The sequence below is a fragment of the Suncus etruscus genome, chromosome 4, assembly GCF_024139225.1.
Source record: "Suncus etruscus isolate mSunEtr1 chromosome 4, mSunEtr1.pri.cur, whole genome shotgun sequence".
Taxonomy (NCBI): domain Eukaryota; kingdom Metazoa; phylum Chordata; class Mammalia; order Eulipotyphla; family Soricidae; genus Suncus; species Suncus etruscus.
The window spans coordinates 585,139-603,013 of record NC_064851.1 but is presented as its reverse complement, the minus strand read 5'-3'; the positions used below and the strand labels follow the sequence as shown (position 1 = coordinate 603,013).

Genomic DNA, 17,875 nt, shown 5'->3' with positions numbered 1-17,875 from the left:
GTGAAGTGTCTTACTCATTGTACTATCAGAATTGAAACTGTCTTCAATCTTTTTATCTAACTTCTAGGTGGAGAAAATCAGAATTCTTTTGCGAAATGTGGACCTGATGGACATAAAGGTCGGCTCCGTAGAAGAGTTCCAGGGCCAGGAGTATTTGGTCATCATCATCTCCACTGTAGGTACCTGTGCTCGAGGACGGGTTTCCTTTTCCTGGGTTTGGTGTCAGAGTTCATAGCTGGCTCACACGGGAAGTGTCAGAAATAACACCACAGGTTTTCCTGGACAAACTCCCCACATCCTGGGCCTCAGCAGGTCAAGCAGTGACTGTATGACTATAGCGAGTTCTTCGAAAGAACCAGACATCAGCCATCACACGGAAAAGGCGTCCTGGAAGGAACAGTGAATACGAGGGGGGTGGGGTGTTGCTGGGGGAGAAGAGGCAGCTGTGTCAGCAGAGTGTGGGAGGCTGAATGGGAAGGAGCACCCACTGAGCTCAGTGCCTGTGAAGGATGCCACCCTCCCTTTTTTCCTTGGGTTTTTGGCTCACACCGGAAATGCTCAGCGGTTCTTCCTGGCTCAGCACTCAGGAAAATAATATCACTCCTGGCAGTGCTCAAAGGACCATATGGGATGCCAGGGATTGAAACCATTGGGCTTGTGTAAGCCAGGCCCCTTCCCCTCTGTCCTCTTTACCCAGCCCCACCCCTTGTTTTTATTTTTTGGTTCTTGGGTCACACTCGGAGGTGCTCAGGGGTCATTCCTTGCTCTGCACTCAGAAGTTGCTCCTGGCAGGCTTGGGGGACCGTATGGGATACCGGGAATCGAACCTGGGTTCATCTTGAGTTGGCCGCGTGCAAGGCAGACACCCTACCACTGTGCTGTCGCTCCAGCCCCCACACCTTGTTTTTAAAGAAGAATCAGTGTTAGTCTAGGTTGACATTGCAGAGAAAGCACAAAAGAACCAATCAGACTCTGGGTGCCCAACCAGTTGGGATGGTGGGAGCATCCCCGTGAGGACCACTGCTCATCTATGGGAGTCCTCTGCTTCCTGACAGAGCCACAGAGCAGGGGCATGACTCTGTCCACCTGCAGCTGAAGCTTTGTTCCTAGGTACGCTCAAATGAAGATCGATTTGAAGATGACAGATACTTTTTGGGTTTCTTGTCCAACTCGAAGAGATTCAATGTTGCCATCACCAGACCCAAAGCCTTGCTGATTGTGCTAGGAAACCCCCACGTCCTAGTCAGAGTAAGTGGAGACCTAGGGGTGCTGAGGGAGCAGCAGGAGGTGAAGGCCCAGTGCTAATGCCAGGCCTTTGTGTCCCTGCAGGACCCCTGCTTTGGGGCACTGCTGGAGTACAGCATCACGAATGGCGCTTACATTGGCTGCAACTTGCCTCCGGAGCTGCAGACCCTGCAGAAGTGAGTGCAGGCCTGGGTAGGGCTGGGGGCCTGCCTTCCCTACAGCTGTGCTCTGTGGGAGCTATACCCACCCTTCTGCTCGGAAACCTGATTTACCGCCCATTTGCCTTCGCAGCTCCGACTAGTCCTGTGTGCTGTCCCTCACTGCTCTAGGACTGGAGAGGTGCCATCCAGAGGCCTGTTGGTGAGGGTCACTCACTCTGACCCCTGAACTTGGGCGAGAATATGGGGGCCAGGAGCTGTCGGCAGGACCCCCTTCCCCCGCCTGAAGTGAACATGGCCATCAGGAACAAATGCTTCCATGAGATGCCAGAGCAATAGTACAGCCGGTAGGGCATTTGCCTTGCACACAGCCAACCGGGTCAATTCCCGGCATCCCATATAGTCTAACCCGAGTGCTGCCAGGTGTGGCTCAGAAACAAAAAATTAAAATTAAAAGAACACTCAAGCCCAGCTTGGCTCCATTTGCAATGCCACAGGCATGTGGGAAATAGGTTTTGCTGTCCGCCTCCGTGCAGGTCATGGGGGGTGGGGTGTCTCCAAGATACTGCAAGCCTGTGCCCTATATCCAGGGGTGCTCCATCCATTCAAGCCCCCGCTGACTTCCGTTTCTGAGACAGGCTGCATGAGGAGTCTTTGTCCCCAGTCTCCTGAGGAGGCTTTGTCCCAGGCACTGGTGACCCCCGGAGAAGTGACCACCGCGCCCTGGGCTACTGGAAAGGAGGGTCCACCAGTACGAAATGGGGGTATTTGGAAGTTGAGGGCCTCACTGGCTCTCCTCCAGGGATCTAAGGATAATGAGCCAGGACCCACCCCTGGAGCCCACTTCCACCCAGGCCCATCTTGAGGAAGGGCGGCATTCAGGTGGCTGCTGCATGGGGTGTGTTGCGAGCTCTGGGACTTGGCTTTGCCAAGGAGTCCTCTGACAGCTCTGCTTCCTCTGTCGTGGCCAGAGCGTTGCCCTCCCAAAGGAGCAGCAGGCTTAACAGATCTTCGGTCCCCGGGCGTCCGGCTAGACTAAGATGTCACTCACAGAGAGAAACCAGGACCTCAGGATAACCCACACAGAATTTTAAACAGAATGTTTTATTATGGGTCCACCCCACAGGTGATCTGTAGCTCAGGGCTACTCCAGGCATCACTTGTTGCGTTAGAGGAGGGGTGTCATGTGCTACTGACTTGGACCGGGGCCCCCACACGTGAGCTGCCACATTTTAGACTTTCGTTTGCTTTTGCCAAACCCGGTGGTGCTCAGGGGTCACTCCTGGCTTTATGCTCAGAAGTCACTCCTGACCTGGTCGCATGCTAGGCAAATGCCCTTCAGCTGTGCTATTGCTCTGGCCCCTTCCCAGACCTTTTCTGGAAGAAAGTGTTCGTTCCAGTACTGCCAGGACGCAGTATGTGCAAGTATGTGGGAAGATAGGCCGTGTGTAGGACTGACTGCAGCAGATGCTCAGTCAGTGCGGCCGAGACCTGTGTTGGCAGTTCCGGAAACTTAAGCACATGTGGAGAAACAGAGCTGGAACTGTCCCGGTCCCGGTCCCGGTCCCGGTCGGGAAGGCCAGGCGGTGACAGCCAGGGAAGGAAGGGCCCCGCGGATGCGGATGCGGATGCGGATGCGGATGGACGAGACAGGGCAGCCCCTGGCTCAGGAGGTGGTGCGCGAAGTGCAGGCTGAGCCCTTTCTCAGGGTCAGTCACCACGCCTGAGTGGCACGAAGGGGGTGCGGACCCCCAAGTAAAGGGTTTCTCGGAGCCCACCGAGGGGACAGTGGGGTGGGGGCGGACTGACCAGAGTCGCCTCGGTGCCCACCCTGAAAGCCGAGGAGAGCCCTGGATGAGGGGCCGGTGCTGCCACTCGGCCGCAGGATCCCGGGAGTCCCGGCAGGGACCCCTGACCGCCCGGCTGGCCCGGGGCAGCCGGTGGCCGGCGGCGATGACGAGGCCGGTGGGGACGCGCCGTGGGACCAGCGCGGGGTCGGCCGTCCCGAGCTGAGCGCGGGGCCCGGCGCGCGGGGCCGTGGGGGCGGCCGGGTCCCCCGCCCGGCAGGACGCGGAGCGGAGCGGCTCGGCTCGGCTGCAGGGACCGCAGGGACCGACCGGCCGGCCGGCCGGAACCCCGCGTGGCGGGGCGCGCTCGGGGCCGCGGGCAGGGCGGGCGGGCAGGCCGGCGGGCGCCCGGACGCCCCGCGCCCCGGCCCAGCCCAGCCCCGCCAGCCCACCCGGGCGGGCGCCCGCGCGTCCCTCCGGCCGGGTCCGAGCCTTTCTGCAGAGTCATCGCCGGCGCCGCAGCTGCGCGCGGGGCGGAGCCTCGCCTGGCCTCGCCTCGCCGCGCGCGGAGCCGCCGCAGGTAAACAGCCCCTCCCCGGGCGGCGGGCGGGAGCGGGGCCCCGGCCCTGCAGCGACTCAGCCGCGCCCGCCGGCCCGGGCGGGGGTCCCGCCGCCGCCGCCGCCGCCGCCTCCGCCGCCGCCGGGGAGCGCGCGCCGGGCCCGCCCAGGGCAGCAGCCGAGGTGCAGGCGGGGGCGGCGGCGGCCCCGCGCCCCGCGCCCCCGCGCCCGGCCCGACCCTGCCCGCCCGCCCGGCGGCGGCGGGCTCCGCGCCCTCGGCCCGCGCCCCGGCCCGCCCCGGCCGTGCGTGCCCCCGGGGTCCCCCATGCACCACCTCCTGGAGCCGTCCGCGGACATGGCGACGGCGCTGCTGGCGGGCGAGAAGCTGCGCGAACTCATCCTGCCCGGCGCGCAGGACGACAAGGCGGGCGCGCTGGCCGCGCTGCTGCTGCAGCTGAAGCTGGAGCTGCCCTTCGACCGCGTGGTCACCATCGGCACCGTGCTGGTGCCCATCCTGCTGGTCACCCTGGTCTTCACCAAGAACTTCGCAGGTGAGGGCGCGGCGGCGGGAGGAGTGGCCAGGTGAGGGCCCGGAGGGTGTGGTCAGGGCCGCGGGCGGGCCGGCGGGCGGTGGGAGAGGGACCCTCCCCTGCTGGCACCGGCCTCCAACGCCGCCACCTCCGCGAGGTGCCCTGGATCTGGCGGTGCCGGTGTCCGTGGAGGGGTTGGCCACGTCTCGAGACACTGGGGCCTACGGGCTGTTGGCTGCTGGAACCCCCTCCCCCCCAGACCGCGGGGCCCCAGGTCGCTGAGGCCAGGTCTGGGCACCCTTTGCCTCCGGACCCCTGTGTCTGAACAAGGCCACTGCCAGAACCCTGGGGGACGACACTTAGGCAAACCGGCACTGTCATACGCAGATACCAGACAGTCCACAGGGTGGGTCAGCTTTGGCTCCCTTAGTGAGCACCTTTGCATCCTGGCTGCTGTCACGCTCTGCCCTTCACATACCTGCATGGCACGGACAGCGACACACCTGCACAGTGGCACACTTGCGTGAACAATGATAACTGTATGGGGACTCATCTGCACAGGGACAAACACCTGCATGGATAGTGGCACATCTGCATATGGAAGCACACACCTGCACCGACAGTGACACACCTGTACAGAGACTCAGACACCTGCATGGACAGTGACAGTGACACACCTGCACTAGGACTCACACCTACACGAGTAGTGTGGCACACTTGCACGGACAGTGAGACCTGCACAGGGACTCACGTGCATGGACAGTAACACACCTGTACAGAGACACACACACACACCTGCATGAGGGGGATTCACCTGCACATACATGTCACGCACCTGCCCACAGACATCTGTGTGGAAGATCTGGGAGCCCAGTCAGGGCACACATTTGGCTATGGCAGGTCTGTGCTGAGCACCTTCCAGCATGCCTCAGAAGTGATCCCAGCACATAGGTGAATGCTGCAGTACATACTAGCAGCAGGCCTAGCACACACCTTGCACACACGAGGCCCCAACGGTGCAGCACACCCAGCACATGCCAGACCCTGAGTCTTTTCCCAGGAGCTATTCTTACCTGCCGTGTTGTCCTGCTGACTGAGCCCCAACTCTACAGACACTGGCATGGGAGGGCACTGCGGGCCTGTGCCTCACACTCACACACTTGCAGTGAGCAGGCCACAGCTTAAGACCCACTCACAGTCCAGGGAGCCTGCACAGCCACGTCTCTGGAGTCTCCAGGACATGCCCGTGAGAGATGAGACCCCTTAGGTCTCAGAAAGCTGCCGTGGACTCACCGCTTCCAAGGACGTTTGTTGGTGGTGAGCAAAGTCGGGCTAAACCTGGACGTGCTCAGAGGCTACCCCTGGCTCCGTGCTCTGGGGACACCACCGCCCGGGACGTACAAAGCCTATGCCCAGCACTTTCCGTCATCTCTTCCCCCATCATCCCCTGACTTCTGCAGGCCTTCCCAGTTCCTAACCCCTGGAGTACGCCCTCAGCACCCATTAGGGAATCTACTGTGACTGCAGAGCAGGAGTGGCCAGCAGCCTCTGACACGGACCTGTGGAGCAGGTGTGATGGGAGGCCTCACGGGAGCAGCCTCCTGCCTGGGTCTCCCCCACACCAGCAATGCAGTCACAGATTCTGGGGGCTCACGGGAGCAGCCTCCTGCTGCCATAGCACCCCACAAATGGAGGCAGAGAAAGGTCCCAGCACCCTGGCCCATTCCGGGCCAGGAGCAGCCAGCCTTGGCAGAATCAAACATGAGCAAAAGTCCTTGTATGGAGGTGGCGCATGGAGCTGGGTTGAGCAGAGGCTAGTTGGGTGATCCCCAGTTGCACCCTCCCGGCAGCCATCCACTTCTTTGCTCCCGGAAAAGACCCACCTGCTGACCAGTCCCAACTCTGGAGTGGCAGAGTCAGCACCCAGGGCTGTCATTGAGTCTCTGTGGTTGTCCAGTCAGGCAGCCCTGCAGCTGTGGGCAGGCAGCAGAGGCACCTTGTGAGCAGTGGGGGGCCGGCTGACCACTCATGCTCTGCAGACAGGCACTGGAGATAGGGGGACGTTGCTTCTCTGCTGCCCACTGGACCCAATGACAGAAGTGCTGGGTCTCTCTTGTTAGGCAGATGTGCCAGGCTGGAGATGCAGGCCAGAATGTCCTGCAGCATCTCCTCCTGGCTGTGAGGACACACTGAGGGTCCACTGGTGCTTATTAGAGCCCAGGCCTGGCCCAATCAGGACTCCAGCCTTGGGTTCTGGTTGGTCCCAGCCCCTGCCCCACCCCACCACCATGTGCCCTCCCATGCTGTCCGCTCCTACCTCCTGCCGTGAGGCCCTGACTAGCCCCTTCAGGCCCATCCGCCTGGCTGGGAGCTTCCACGGGCTCCGTGCTGCCACGGCTGGGCTGCAGATGCGCATGGACATGGGCTGTATGTGCCTGGAGGGGTGAGCAAGGACTGGGCCGCAGAGCTGAGCTGGTCTCTGTCCATCCTAGGCAGGCAGGACAGACACACAGATCTGCCCTGAGACAGCGCTGAACAGACCCACCCTGGCATTCTTCATTGTCACCTGGCAGAGGTGTGGGGGCGGGATTGTGTGCACAGGGCTGTCCCCAGCCCTTCCTTATGCACTTAGGATGAGGCTGGTGGGCAGAGTGGCATTAAGGGATGGACGAACATGATGGGAGGGACGGTGCCAAGTTCATGGGCAGTGGGCAAGGCCAGGGGCAAAACTTCCCAAAACAGACTGGTTGCCCCTGTCAGCCACGGTTTCCCCATGCAGGCCCTAAGCCTCACAGCCTCTAAGCAGGGGTTGAGATTCAGGGTGCAGGGCACCCGCAGCGGACCACTGTGTGGGAGGGTCCACAGGGCGGGCGCAGGGTGGCAGTGTCCCATGGCCCATCTTGCCCTGCCCGCAGAGGAGCCCATCTACTGCTACACCCCGCACAACTTCACCCGTGACCAGGCGCTCTATGCCCGCGGCTACTGCTGGACGGAGCTGCGAGACGCGCTGCCCGGCGTGGACGCCAGCCTGTGGCCATCGCTGTTCGAGCACAAGCTACTGCCCTACTCGCTGCTGGCCTTCGCGGCCATCATGTATGTGCCCGCGCTAGGCTGGGAGTTCCTGGCCTCCACGCGCCTCACGTCCGAGCTCAACTTCCTGCTGCAGGAGATCGACAACTGCTACCACCGGGCGGCCGAGGGTCGGGCGCCCAAGATCGAGAAGCAGATCCAGTCCAAAGGGCCCGGCATCACAGAGCGCGAGAAGCGTGAGATCATCGAGAACGCGGAGAAGGAGAAGAGCCCCGAGCAGAACCTGTTCGAGAAGTACCTGGAGCGGCGGGGCCGCAGCAACTTCCTGGCCAAGCTGTATCTGGCGCGGCACCTGCTCATCCTTCTGCTCAGCGTGGCGCCCATCTCCTATCTGTGCACATACTATGCCACGCAGAAGCAGAATGAGTTCACCTGTGCCCTGGGTGAGGCCCCCGATGGGCCAGTGGGCGGCACGGCCGTGCGGGTCAGCTGCAAGCTGCCCTCAGTGCAGCTGCAGCGCATCGTGGCGGGCGTGGACATCGTCCTGCTCTGCTCCATGAACCTCATCATCCTCGTCAACCTCATCCACCTCTTCATCTTCCGCAAGAGCAACTTCATCTTTGACAAGCTGCACAAGGTGGGCATCAAGACGCGCCGGCAGTGGCGCCGCTCGCAGTTCTGCGACATCAACATCCTCGCCATGTTCTGCAACGAGAACCGTGACCACATCAAGTCCCTCAACCGCCTGGATTTCATCACCAACGAGAGCGACCTCATGTACGACAACGTGGTGCGCCAGCTGCTGGCCGCACTGGCCCAGTCCAACCACGACACCACGCCCACGGTGCGCGACGTGGGTGTGCAGACCGTCGACCCCAGTGCCAACCCCGCCGAACCTGACGGCTCCACCGAGCCTCCTGTGGTCAAGCGGCCGCGCAAGAAGATGAAGTGGATCCCCAGCAGCAACCCGCTGCCCCAGCCCTTCAAGGAGCCGCTGGCCATCATGCGGGTGGAGAACAGCAAGGCCGACAAGCCCAAGCCCGTGCGCCGCAAAACAGCCACCGACACGCTCATCGCGCCTCTGCTGGATGCTGGTGCCCGGGCCGCGCATCACTACAAGGGCGGTGGCGGTGGCGGCGGCGGCGGCGACACCACGGCCCCGGCCGGTGACAAGAAGCACGCACGCCACTTCTCCCTGGACGTGCACCCCTACATCCTGGGCACCAAGAAGGCCAAACCCGAGGCCGTGCCTGCTGCCGCTCTGCCCACCTCCCGCAGCCAGGAGGGCAGCTTCCTGTCGCAAGCCGAGGAGTGCGCACTGGGCCTGTCGGCAGCAGCCACCAAAGGTAGGTGCAGCCCCTATGAGGGGAGACGCCCCCTGCCCTCCCCCATCCCTGGGCGGTTTCCGGGAAGGGGGGAAAGAAGGGACCCGGGTCGGGGAGGTAGAGGGGTGCACACGGGCCCAGGGAGAGAGGCTGTGCTGGGGAGATTCTGTGGGCAGGTCCAGATTCTGCTGGCTGGCCAGTGGGTGAGGCGTAGGGGGTAGCAGGGTGGCCAGCAGGGATCAGCAGCTGGCTGTCTTCTCCCCACAGACGCCCCTCTCCCAGAGAAGGAAGCCCTGTACACAGCAGAGTCGACCCCCTTCCACGTCTGCTCCCCCGCTGCCGTCCCCACCACCGTCCCGCCGTCCCCCAGCAGCCTGGGCGGGGCCGACCCCCTGACCATCCTGAGCCGCAACGCCACCCACCCGCTGCTGCGCGTCAGCACCCTATACGAGGCCCACGAGGAAGAGGATGGGGCGGGGCGGACCACCCCCGAAGTGGCCAGCCTCATTGCCATCCCCCCCGCCCCAGCAGATCCTCATCGCCACCTTCGATGAGCCCAGGACGGTCGTGAGCACTGTGGAGTTCTGAGGGCCTGCATGACCACGTGCACCCCACCCCTCCCCGTGGACAGGCCTCCGCTTCTCCAGCCTCCCGTCCGCATGCCACGGGGCCCAGCATCCCTCCCACCCGGCCTTGGAGGGTCCCGTCGGGCACAAGGAGGGGTGGGGGTAGGCGCTGTGGTGGGAGGCCCCTCCCTGCCCTCCCTGTGCTTGGTGGCAGTGAAGAGTTTATTTTTTTAGTCGATTAGGTCTTGGGTCCAGGGTGGCAGCCTGGAATGGACCGGGCTCCGGCAGAGCAGGAAGGAATCTGGGTGCTGGCAGCTCCAAGGGCCATGCTCAGGCACTGTCCCCTGCAGGGTGGCACGCCTCCTGCCCACGGCCCACATGCACTTTCTCCCCTGCCCCGACAGACGCATATTTATTTTACTACGACTACTGTAACTAGAGGCGGTGTGTGTGTGTGTGTGTGTGTGTGTGTGTGTGTGTGTGTGTGTGTGTGTGCGCACGAGCAGTGAGCCGGCATGCACAGACATCTGTGGCAGTGACTAGTGAGCATGTGCGTGAGTGGACACCTGCAGGAGAATGGGCCTGTCTGGCGCACCTGTGCGTGCAGGCATGCGTATGAGACGCACAAGTGTGCATGGACAGCCATGTGAGACATTCCTATGTGTACGTGTGAGATGTAGCTGTGCGTGCCTGGGAGTGGGTATGTCTGAGACACCCCTGTACAGAGTGGGTGGGTGTGAAGCACATAGGTACGTGAAGGAACCTGCGCATACATGCAAGAGTGGGCACGTGTGAGACATACCTATGCACGTGTGCAAGTGCAAGAGCCTGTGTAAGACACCTGTGCGTGTGTGCAAGCCCGTGTGTGTGTGTGTGTGTGTGTGTGTGCGCGCGCGCGAACGAGCCTGTGTGAGACCAGCCTAGGGTGCGTGTAAGCGGGTGGCTGAATGTGGATGAGCACGGTGCCGGCATTCGAGGAGGGAAGGATCCAACGCAATAACCATGTCCCCCCTTCCCCGGGCCCGAGTCCTGGCCCCAGGGCCCAGCCACCTCCTGCGGGAGCCCAGGGCCACCCGGCCCATCCCTATTACCTCAGTCGCGGCGCCGTGACAGTGCTCACGAGGTAGCTCCGAGCATATCAATAAATCGTATTCTGATACCGCTGTGTCCCTGCGGTACCTGGAGCACAGGCCACCACCAGTTCCTCAGAGACAAGGCCCAGGAGACTTCCTGGAGGAGGCCTGCTCCTGGCGAGAAGAACCTACTACGGCCTCCAGGCCAGGCCTAGGCCAGGAAGGGAGGGCGGGATTTAGGCCTTCAACGGCAAGGGGCTGGGGCAGTTGGGAGACACCTGCTGAGCCCTCTCCCCTCCTCCAGCACATCTGCAGGGCTCCCCAGGAAAATCATTGCCGACTCATGGTTCCCCCGAGGGTCCACACTGGCCACAGTTCCCATGAAGCGGTCCCAATGCAGAGTGGAGGGCCAGGTCCCGGACTCTGCCTGGCACTGAGAGGCCACATCGGGGCCTGCCCGTCACAATGCCCTCCACACAGGGAGGGCCCTGGGGCTGCCGTCTGTCTGCCTGCGTGGGCTGGGTGGGCACTTGGTGGGGCCTCGTCCGGGAGACGTCTGTCCCCTGAACCTCGCTGGCCAGGGCGGCCTGACTCAGTGTCAGCTCTGCCTGCTGGCTCCATGCTTCAGGCCCCAGGAAGGTGCCTGAAGAGAACACAGCCCCTGGGCCGCCTGTGTCCCTACCCCGTCACTGCCCCCGCTCTCCCGGAGGGCAGAACCCTAAGGCCAGTGAAAGATGGTACAAGACCGGAGTCTGCCAAGAGGGCACTGTCCAGCCTGCTGGGCGGGAGCCGTCACCACATTGCTCCTGACTGCTGACCCCGCTCCAGCCAGCCCTGGCCCCGAGAGTGCTGCGGAAGGTGGTCGGTCACACCGCCCCCAGCACCGCCAGGGGCCACTCCCGAGCACAGAGCCAGGGCCCCGGCTCCAGCCCCACGGCCTGCACCTCCACCCAGAGGCTTCAGCCCGTCTAAGGGGACCCCTCACTGCACCCCACCCGGCAGGTCTCGGGCGGGCCCTGCACTGGCAGGAGGGCCTGGAACCCACCGACCAGCTGCTCTGATAGGACGGTGCCCAGGGCGGCTCCATTCCGCCCCACCTCCCCCGTTAGCCCTCGGACCATCATCCCCCTGCTCCTCCTCCTCCCGAAGCTAACGAGGGGTGCACTACACACCCCGAGTCCTCTGGGGTCTGACAAACGCAAAACCGCCCCGCGGACGCCGCCTGTTGGCGTTAACCCGGGTCACGGACCCGGCTCAGCCCGGGAATCGAACTGGCGCCCGCCCGGGGCGCTGCCTCGGTCGTCCGCGCCCCAGCACCGCGAGCGCGAGGCTCCTCGCGCACGGCCTTCTGGGAAGTGTAGTTTGCCGTCGCTCGCGCACGGATCCTTGGGAAGTGTAGTCCGGAGCCCCGGCCCGGAGCGCCCGTGGCGGCCGGCCGGGGGCCCTGGAAACTACAGTTCCCGGCGTGCACCGCGGCGGCGCGCGGCCCCTCCGCAGGCCCGGCCCGGCCCGGCCCGCCCCGTCCCGTCCCGTCCCGTCCCGTCCGCTGGGGCTTCCAGCCGCATGGAGGCCGGCTGAGCAGCTCGACCCGCCTCGGGACGGCGCGCGGGACTGGGACTCGGACCGGACCGGACCGGACCGCAGCGCAGCGCAGCACACCGACCCTGCAGCCCCCTCCCTCCCCGGGAGCGTCGTCGCGGCCGAAGCCGGAGGCGGGGAAGGGATGGAGCGGGCGCCCCCGGACCTCGGCCCGCCGGGCCGCGCGGGCCGTCGCCGGAGACGCGACCCGGCCGGAACCCGCCTCGGGGGTGCCGCCGTCCAGGTGCGCGGGGCCGGGCGCCGCCCCAGGAGTGTGTCCCGCGGCCGTTGGGTGGGCGGTGGGCCTGCGGGATGCCCTGGCCGCGCCTGCCTTTCCCGGGCGCCCCGCGGGGCTGGCGTCCCTCTGCCCGCCCGCCGGCCCCTTCCCCTGTGGCCTCTGCGGACGTCCGGGCGCAGAGCGGGGCGCAGCCCGGCCCCGGGCAGGCGAGGCCGCTGCGGGGCGGGACGGATCGGGGCTGCAGGTGCCCGCGGGCCCGCCCCATCCCCATCCCCGCCCCCGCCCCGCCGCACCTGGCCGCTGCCCTCCCTGGCCTGGCCTGGCCGGAAGCGAGTGGCCCGCAGCGCTGACGAGCCTTCCGGCCCGGTGGCCTGGCCGCGTCTCCGCCAGTGCCAGCTGGACTCGTGGGAGCCGCAGGTGACACTTCTGGGCCTGGGGCCCCCCACGCCGGGTGGCAGGGGTGCCGGGCACCGCCGTGGGAAGGCCCGGCCGGGCCTGCCAGGGGCTTAGGAGGCCGTGTGCCTACTGGGACCTGCTGCCACCTGGGCACTGCTCTGCCCAGGGGCTCGGGACAGGCTTGGGGACAGGCCGGGCCTGGCTCTGTGGAGGGACCCCGCCAAGGCCCCTACCCCAAGAAGTGCACCCTAAGGCGTGGGGCTGCGCTGCAGGGCAGGGTGGGAGGGGCGCCCACTTCCTGCCCCCCCCTGCCAGGCTCCCTACCCCGAAGCAGGAAGTTGGGCCCAGCCTGCACCCCGACGGTTATCGCCAGTGAGCGCCCCAGGAAGGGTCGTGGCTGCCCCCGGCCCAGTTTTCCCGTCGGCGCTGGGCACCTCAGGTCCTCGTGCCGGAAGGGTTTTCTGGTGTTCGTGGCTGCTGTCTCCTTCCTGGCTGCGGCGCTGCTCCCGGGACAAGGGCCCGGGGTCCGGCGCACTGCCCGTGTGAGGTGAGGCCAGTTGCTCGTGGCCCCTCAGCCGACAGACGGACGGACGGACGGACGGACAGACAGACGTGGAAGAAGATGTAGCCCGACCTGTTGTTGCTGCCTGAGGAAGGCGTTCCCGCCCCTCCCCAGTGCAGAACGGTCCCAGCTGGCTCAGGACTCAGGTGCCTGCTCGGCCTGCACTGTGGCCAGGTGTGGGCCTGTGCTCAACAGAAGGTGCCCTGAGCCCTGTGGCTCGTTTGGGTTTGGTTTTGGGGGACGGAGGAGGCCTACAGCTGGTAGTGCCCAGGGATCACTCCACAGACAGCCCTCAGTGCCGGCCGGGGATGGAACCCAGGTCGGCTGTGTCCGAGGCGAGCACCTGCCCCCATGTCCCCTCTCCTAGGCCCTGCAGTCCCGCCTTTTCTTCCTGAGTTCTCAGCCTCCAGGTATGAACTCCTGAGTTTGCTGGGGGAGGCGTCTCCGGCTCTCAGCTCAGTATTCCCCCTCACCCCTAGGCTCTTGGCCCCCTTCCCAGGTACCTGAGTAAGACAGTAAGACATGTGACCTGGGACACACACCTGTGCCTGCCTGGCACCCTCTTAGCCTTACACTGTGCCAGCCACAGTCATCCCTGCTCGAGGCTGTGGGCGTTCTCCGGGGTTCACCAGACTCACCTCCCCTCCATGACTTCCTCCTTTCTTTGGGTTGTTGGACTACACCCGGCAGTGCTCAAGGCTTGCTCCTTGCTCTGCACTCAGGGATCACTCCTGGCAGGTTCAGGTGACCCTCTGGGATGCCAGTGATCAAACCCAGGCAAACGCCCTGCCAGCTGTACTGTTGCGTAGGAGTGTCGTGTGCCACTCATGCCCCGTTTGGGGCCCAGAAGTTCACAAATGTGCCTGCCTTTTGTTCCCAGGTGCTGCCCAGGGCTGCCCCCGACTCTTCCCTGAGCCCCGTGCCAGAGAGCCTTGTGGGCTCTGCCCTATCTGCAGCCTCTGTCCGTGGTGCCGGTACCGGGACTAACCTGGCCATGGACAGGCCTGAGCGGCCAGAGGAGCAGCCGCCTCGAGAGGTCAGTGTGGGGGCTAAGTTGGTCTTGCACCTTCCCTGGGTGAGTCGCTTGGCTGGGTTCAGTGGGGAGACCTGCGGGGTTCAGCCTCTGTCTCCTGTGCAGGCTGACCTGGAGCCGGCGGGGACAGCAGCCGCGCCTTCAGAGGTGGTCCCTCGGGCCCTGCCTGGAGGAGATGCCCAGAATATCTGTACGTGGGTGGGGCCCAAGAGAGCGGGACTGGAGGAGTTGGAGCCTGGGGGGCTGGGGGACCCAGACATCTGCTGAGCTGGTGGGGGGGTCAGTGGTCTCTGCCGCTGGGCCCCTGCAGCCTTTTCTGCTGCCTTCACAGCTGACGTGGACGCCTTCAACCTCCTCCTGGAGATGAAGATGAAACGGCGGCGGGAGCAGCCCCGGCTGCCCCGCACAGTGACCCAGCTGGTGGCCGAGGACGGAAGCCGGGTGTATGTGGTGGGCACGGCCCACTTCAGCGACGATAGCAAAAAGGACGTTGTGAGGGTGAGGTGGGGAGCCTGGGTGCTGGGAGGGCGGGTGTGCACCGCAAGGCGGGGCCATGGCAAGAGCGGCATTCTCCCCCTCGAATCTGTAGACCATCCGCGCCGTGCAGCCCGATGTGGTGGTGGTGGAGCTGTGTCAGTACCGAGTGTCCATGCTGAAGATGGACGAGCGCACGCTGCTGCGGGAGGCCAAGGAGATCAGCCTGGAGAAGCTGCAGCAGGCCGTGAGGCAGGTGCGCGTGCACGGAGCAGGGTCTGGGGCAGGCTTGGGGCAGGCCAGGTGACATAGCGCCTCAACTGAGATTCCCCACCACCTGCAGAACGGAGTCATGTCAGGTCTCATGCAGATGCTGCTACTGAAGGTGTCTGCGCACATCACGGAGCAGCTGGGCATGGCCCCCGGCGGCGAGTTCAGGGAGGCCTTCAAGGAGGTGAGGGGCGCAGCATGGAGGGCTCTTTCAAGGCATGGGGCGCACTGGAGCCGTGGCATCTCGGGGAGGACACTTGACTTCCACGTGGCTGATCCAGGATCTGTCCCCCAGCGCCTGATGGAGTCCCCTGAGCATTGCTGCTGCGGTGGGCGGGCTGAGTCCTAAGGTGCCCCTTCCCTTCGGGTGGCTGAGGTGTCTCGCCCACACACATCCCTCCCAGGCCAGCAAGGTGCCTTTCTGCAAGTTCCATCTGGGAGACCGGCCCATCCCTGTCACCTTCAAGAGAGCCATCGCAGCGCTGTCCTTCTGGCAGAAGGTCAAGCTGGCCTGGGGCTTGTGCTTCCTGTCGGACCCCATCAGGTAGGTCCCGGGGACCCACAAGGGAAAGCAAATGAGAGGAAGGCTTGGCCCCTTGCTGTGGGTGGAGTTGACTCCCACCAGCCCCGCCCCATTCCAGGGCCATGTCCCTCCACCTGGCCGTGCCCAGATGCCTTACCTGCCACACCACATCCTTAGGCCCCGTGTTCACCAGGCCATGCCCATTAGGCTACTCATCTCAAGGCCTTGCCCACTTGGCCAGGCCACGCCCACTCCAAGGCCCTACCCGGTGAGCCACACCCATCTCACCCCAGCCATACCCTCTCCAAAGTCCCTACCCTCCTGCAAACCCAGGCTCACTCCAGGACGCCCCCTATCTGTCAGGTCACTCCCATCTTCTCCAGGCCACACCCCTGCCCCACCCCCTGTGCCCAGCCCGATCCTGGCTTCGAACCCCTCTGCCTTCACCCCCAGCAAGGACGACGTGGAGCGCTGCAAGCAGAAGGACCTGCTGGAGCAGATGATGGCCGAGATGATCGGCGAGTTCCCCGACCTGCACCGCACCATCGTGTCTGAGCGCGACGTCTACCTGACCTATATGCTGCGGCAGGCAGCCCAGCGCCTCGAGCTGCCGCGTGCCTCAGAAGGTGAGCAGGGTTGGGGGTCCACTGAGAGTTGCCCCGGGGACACACCTGCCTGACGGGTGGCAGGCGCTGACTCCGCTGCCCACTCCCACAGCCGAGCCCAGGAAGTGTGTCCCCTCCGTGGTGGTGGGCGTCGTGGGGATGGGCCACGTGCCGGGCATCGAGAAGAACTGGACCACCGACCTCAACATCCAAGAGATCATGACGTAAGTGCGAGAGCCGGGGGGAGGGGGGCCCCGGCCTGCGGGGGGGGGGGGGGGCGGGGAAGCCGCACCCCAAGCCAGGAGCCAGACCCAGCATTCGTCCCTCCCGCAGCGTGCCCCCACCGTCCGTCTCTGGCAGAGTGTCACGCCTGGCCGCGAAGGCCACCATCATGGGCCTACTGGCCTACGGCCTGTACTGGACCGGGCGCCGTGCCGCCAGCCTGCTGCTGTCACTGCCCGCCACCCAGTACTGCCTGCTGAGGATGTCCGAGGCCCGGCTGCACAAGTAGGCGGGACCAGGGAGCCACCGCGCCAACTTCCAGGCCACAGCTGAGGGGGACGGGCCTGGCCCTCCCTAGGGCTCCTGGGTTTCACCCCCTGTGGGGGTCCAGGCCCAGCCTTGCCTGCCCTTCCCACCCTGCCCCAATAAAGAATTATTTAACTGCTCTGAGCTCAGGCTTACCAGCAGCCCTTCCCGGCAGACAGGGCTGGCCAGCGGCAGGACCAGCGGGCAGGGCGGGCAGGCAGCACAGCTGCTTCCCTACCTCACTGTGCCTTTGCACCTGGCCGCTCAAGTGACCCCTGTCCCAAGGGCCCTGCACCTGGCTCCAGAGCTCCAGTTCTGCCTGCAGAGGCGATTTGACTTTGGGGAACATTTGAGGTTTTTATACTCAGGTAAATTTAAGAATCAAACAGACTGAAGCAGGTGTCAGGAACTCTTAGCCTTAAATCTGGTTGGGGGACAAAGCAGCAGCCTCGTTCCGAGGGTCTCTGTACTTGGAGGGCAGCACGTAGGCAGGGCCACCTGGTCGGTTTAGGGGCAGACTGGCCTCAGGCCTGGGCCTCCAGCAACATCCCCGCCCTCTCCAGGGCTGGGCACAGGACAGTGGTGCCCCCACCTGGGGGTTCCCGCATGGCCCTAGTCCCCACGCGGTGCTCAGGCGCACGTCACGTCGTCTCTGCCGTCTCTGCAGCCCGCCTGTCCCAGGACATGTTTGATTGTGTTGATTTAGTGTTGAAACCAAATTTCCACCTGGCCTGGCAGCCGCCAGCTGGGGGCTTGTCTCTCCTGTCAGTCCCACGTCTGTCTGGTCCTTAGAAACTGAAATAAAATCTAGTTTTGGAAGTGCTGTTTTGTGCCATGTGGAGGTGAGGGTGGGGGACTCGATGAGGAAGAGGAGCCCCTCAGGCCTGGGTGGGTGCCAGACGGGGTCTCTGGAGCTTGGGAGCCTGGCCATCCTGATGTTAGGGTTCGAGTTGACACTCAAGTAAGCACTGAGAGTCCGAGGTCACCTCTGATCATGCAAGGTGCAAAAGGGAATTTATTCGACTGATCGAGATCCAACCAAGGGAGTGTTGACAAGGACCCCGAGTTAAGTCTGCGTGCAGTTTATATAGAGTTCACAGGCCTCAACAACTCAAGTATTTCACTGGTTAATACAACAATGGAAGTATTTCATCCTCTTGAACAGGAATCACATCCTAGTCAGGGTTGACGTTTCAACTTATTGCTGACTCAGCTTTGTGTGTGTGTGGGGGGGGGGTCCTTGATTGGTGGAACATTCGAACCCACCTAGTTCCTCTATTTCAGCGGAACAGGGAGAGTCTTGCCCTTTACAGGGTGGATGCCTTTTGCGGTTCTGTCTTTGGGCAAACACCCTCTCCCTATGGGGAAGTGACAGAGTGCAAAAATATTGTACAGT

The 17,875-nt window shown here is 63.9% G+C and overlaps 3 protein-coding genes across 6 annotated transcripts in view; all 3 read left to right on the top strand.

Moving 5' to 3' along the window:
* Positions 1–1,630, top strand: part of MOV10L1 (Mov10 like RISC complex RNA helicase 1) — a 42,797-nt gene extending 41,167 nt beyond the window's left edge. The window contains exons 22-25 of the mRNA XM_049771501.1: positions 68–175; positions 1,111–1,248; positions 1,330–1,421; positions 1,537–1,630. Of these exons, the coding sequence (XP_049627458.1) occupies positions 68–175; positions 1,111–1,248; positions 1,330–1,421; positions 1,537–1,546 (348 nt within the window). The 3' untranslated portion in view covers positions 1,547–1,630. The remainder of the gene's footprint in view (positions 1–67; positions 176–1,110; positions 1,249–1,329; positions 1,422–1,536) is intronic.
* A 1,980-nt stretch (positions 1,631–3,610) lies between these two features.
* Positions 3,611–9,634, top strand: PANX2 (pannexin 2). Of its 3 annotated transcripts, none has more exons than XM_049771573.1 (4): positions 3,611–3,616; positions 4,071–4,299; positions 7,194–8,654; positions 8,901–9,634. In XM_049771573.1, the coding sequence occupies exons 2-4, from the start codon at positions 4,074–4,076 to the stop codon at positions 9,185–9,187; spliced, it is 1,974 nt and encodes a 657-aa protein (XP_049627530.1). In that variant the 5' UTR covers positions 3,611–3,616; positions 4,071–4,073; the 3' UTR covers positions 9,188–9,634. The 3 variants fall into 3 exon arrangements, with proteins under 3 accessions (XP_049627530.1, XP_049627529.1, XP_049627528.1); XM_049771572.1 differs by lacking the exon at positions 3,611–3,616 and adding an exon at positions 3,957–3,964; XM_049771571.1 differs by lacking the exon at positions 3,611–3,616 and having other exon boundaries at positions 4,042–4,299.
* A 2,340-nt stretch (positions 9,635–11,974) lies between these two features.
* TRABD (TraB domain containing) lies at positions 11,975–16,623 on the top strand. Of its 2 annotated transcripts, XM_049771623.1 has the most exons (10): positions 11,975–12,094; positions 13,927–14,082; positions 14,185–14,269; positions 14,411–14,577; positions 14,669–14,809; positions 14,897–15,007; positions 15,228–15,367; positions 15,800–15,972; positions 16,064–16,175; positions 16,285–16,623. In XM_049771623.1, exons 1-10 carry the CDS (start codon positions 11,996–11,998, stop codon positions 16,460–16,462), a joined length of 1,362 nt encoding a protein of 453 aa, XP_049627580.1. In that variant the 5' UTR covers positions 11,975–11,995; the 3' UTR covers positions 16,463–16,623. The 2 variants fall into 2 exon arrangements, with proteins under 2 accessions (XP_049627580.1, XP_049627579.1); XM_049771622.1 differs by lacking the exon at positions 11,975–12,094 and having other exon boundaries at positions 13,272–14,082.
* Positions 16,624–17,875: the final 1,252 nt, after the last annotated feature.

Coding starts and splice junctions, on each gene's coding strand:
- PANX2 (XM_049771573.1), top strand. CDS start 4,074: ATGCACCACCTCCTGGAGCCGTCCGCGGACATGGCGACGGCGCTGCTG. Junction 4,300..7,193: donor CTTCACCAAGAACTTCGCAG/GTGAGGGCGCGG, acceptor CCCTGCCCGCAG/AGGAGCCCATCTACTGCTAC. Junction 8,655..8,900: donor GTCGGCAGCAGCCACCAAAG/GTAGGTGCAGCC, acceptor TTCTCCCCACAG/ACGCCCCTCTCCCAGAGAAG.
- TRABD (XM_049771622.1), top strand. CDS start 13,804: ATGCCAGTGATCAAACCCAGGCAAACGCCCTGCCAGCTGTACTGTTGC. Junction 15,008..15,227: donor TCAGGGAGGCCTTCAAGGAG/GTGAGGGGCGCA, acceptor CATCCCTCCCAG/GCCAGCAAGGTGCCTTTCTG. Junction 15,368..15,799: donor TTCCTGTCGGACCCCATCAG/GTAGGTCCCGGG, acceptor CTTCACCCCCAG/CAAGGACGACGTGGAGCGCT.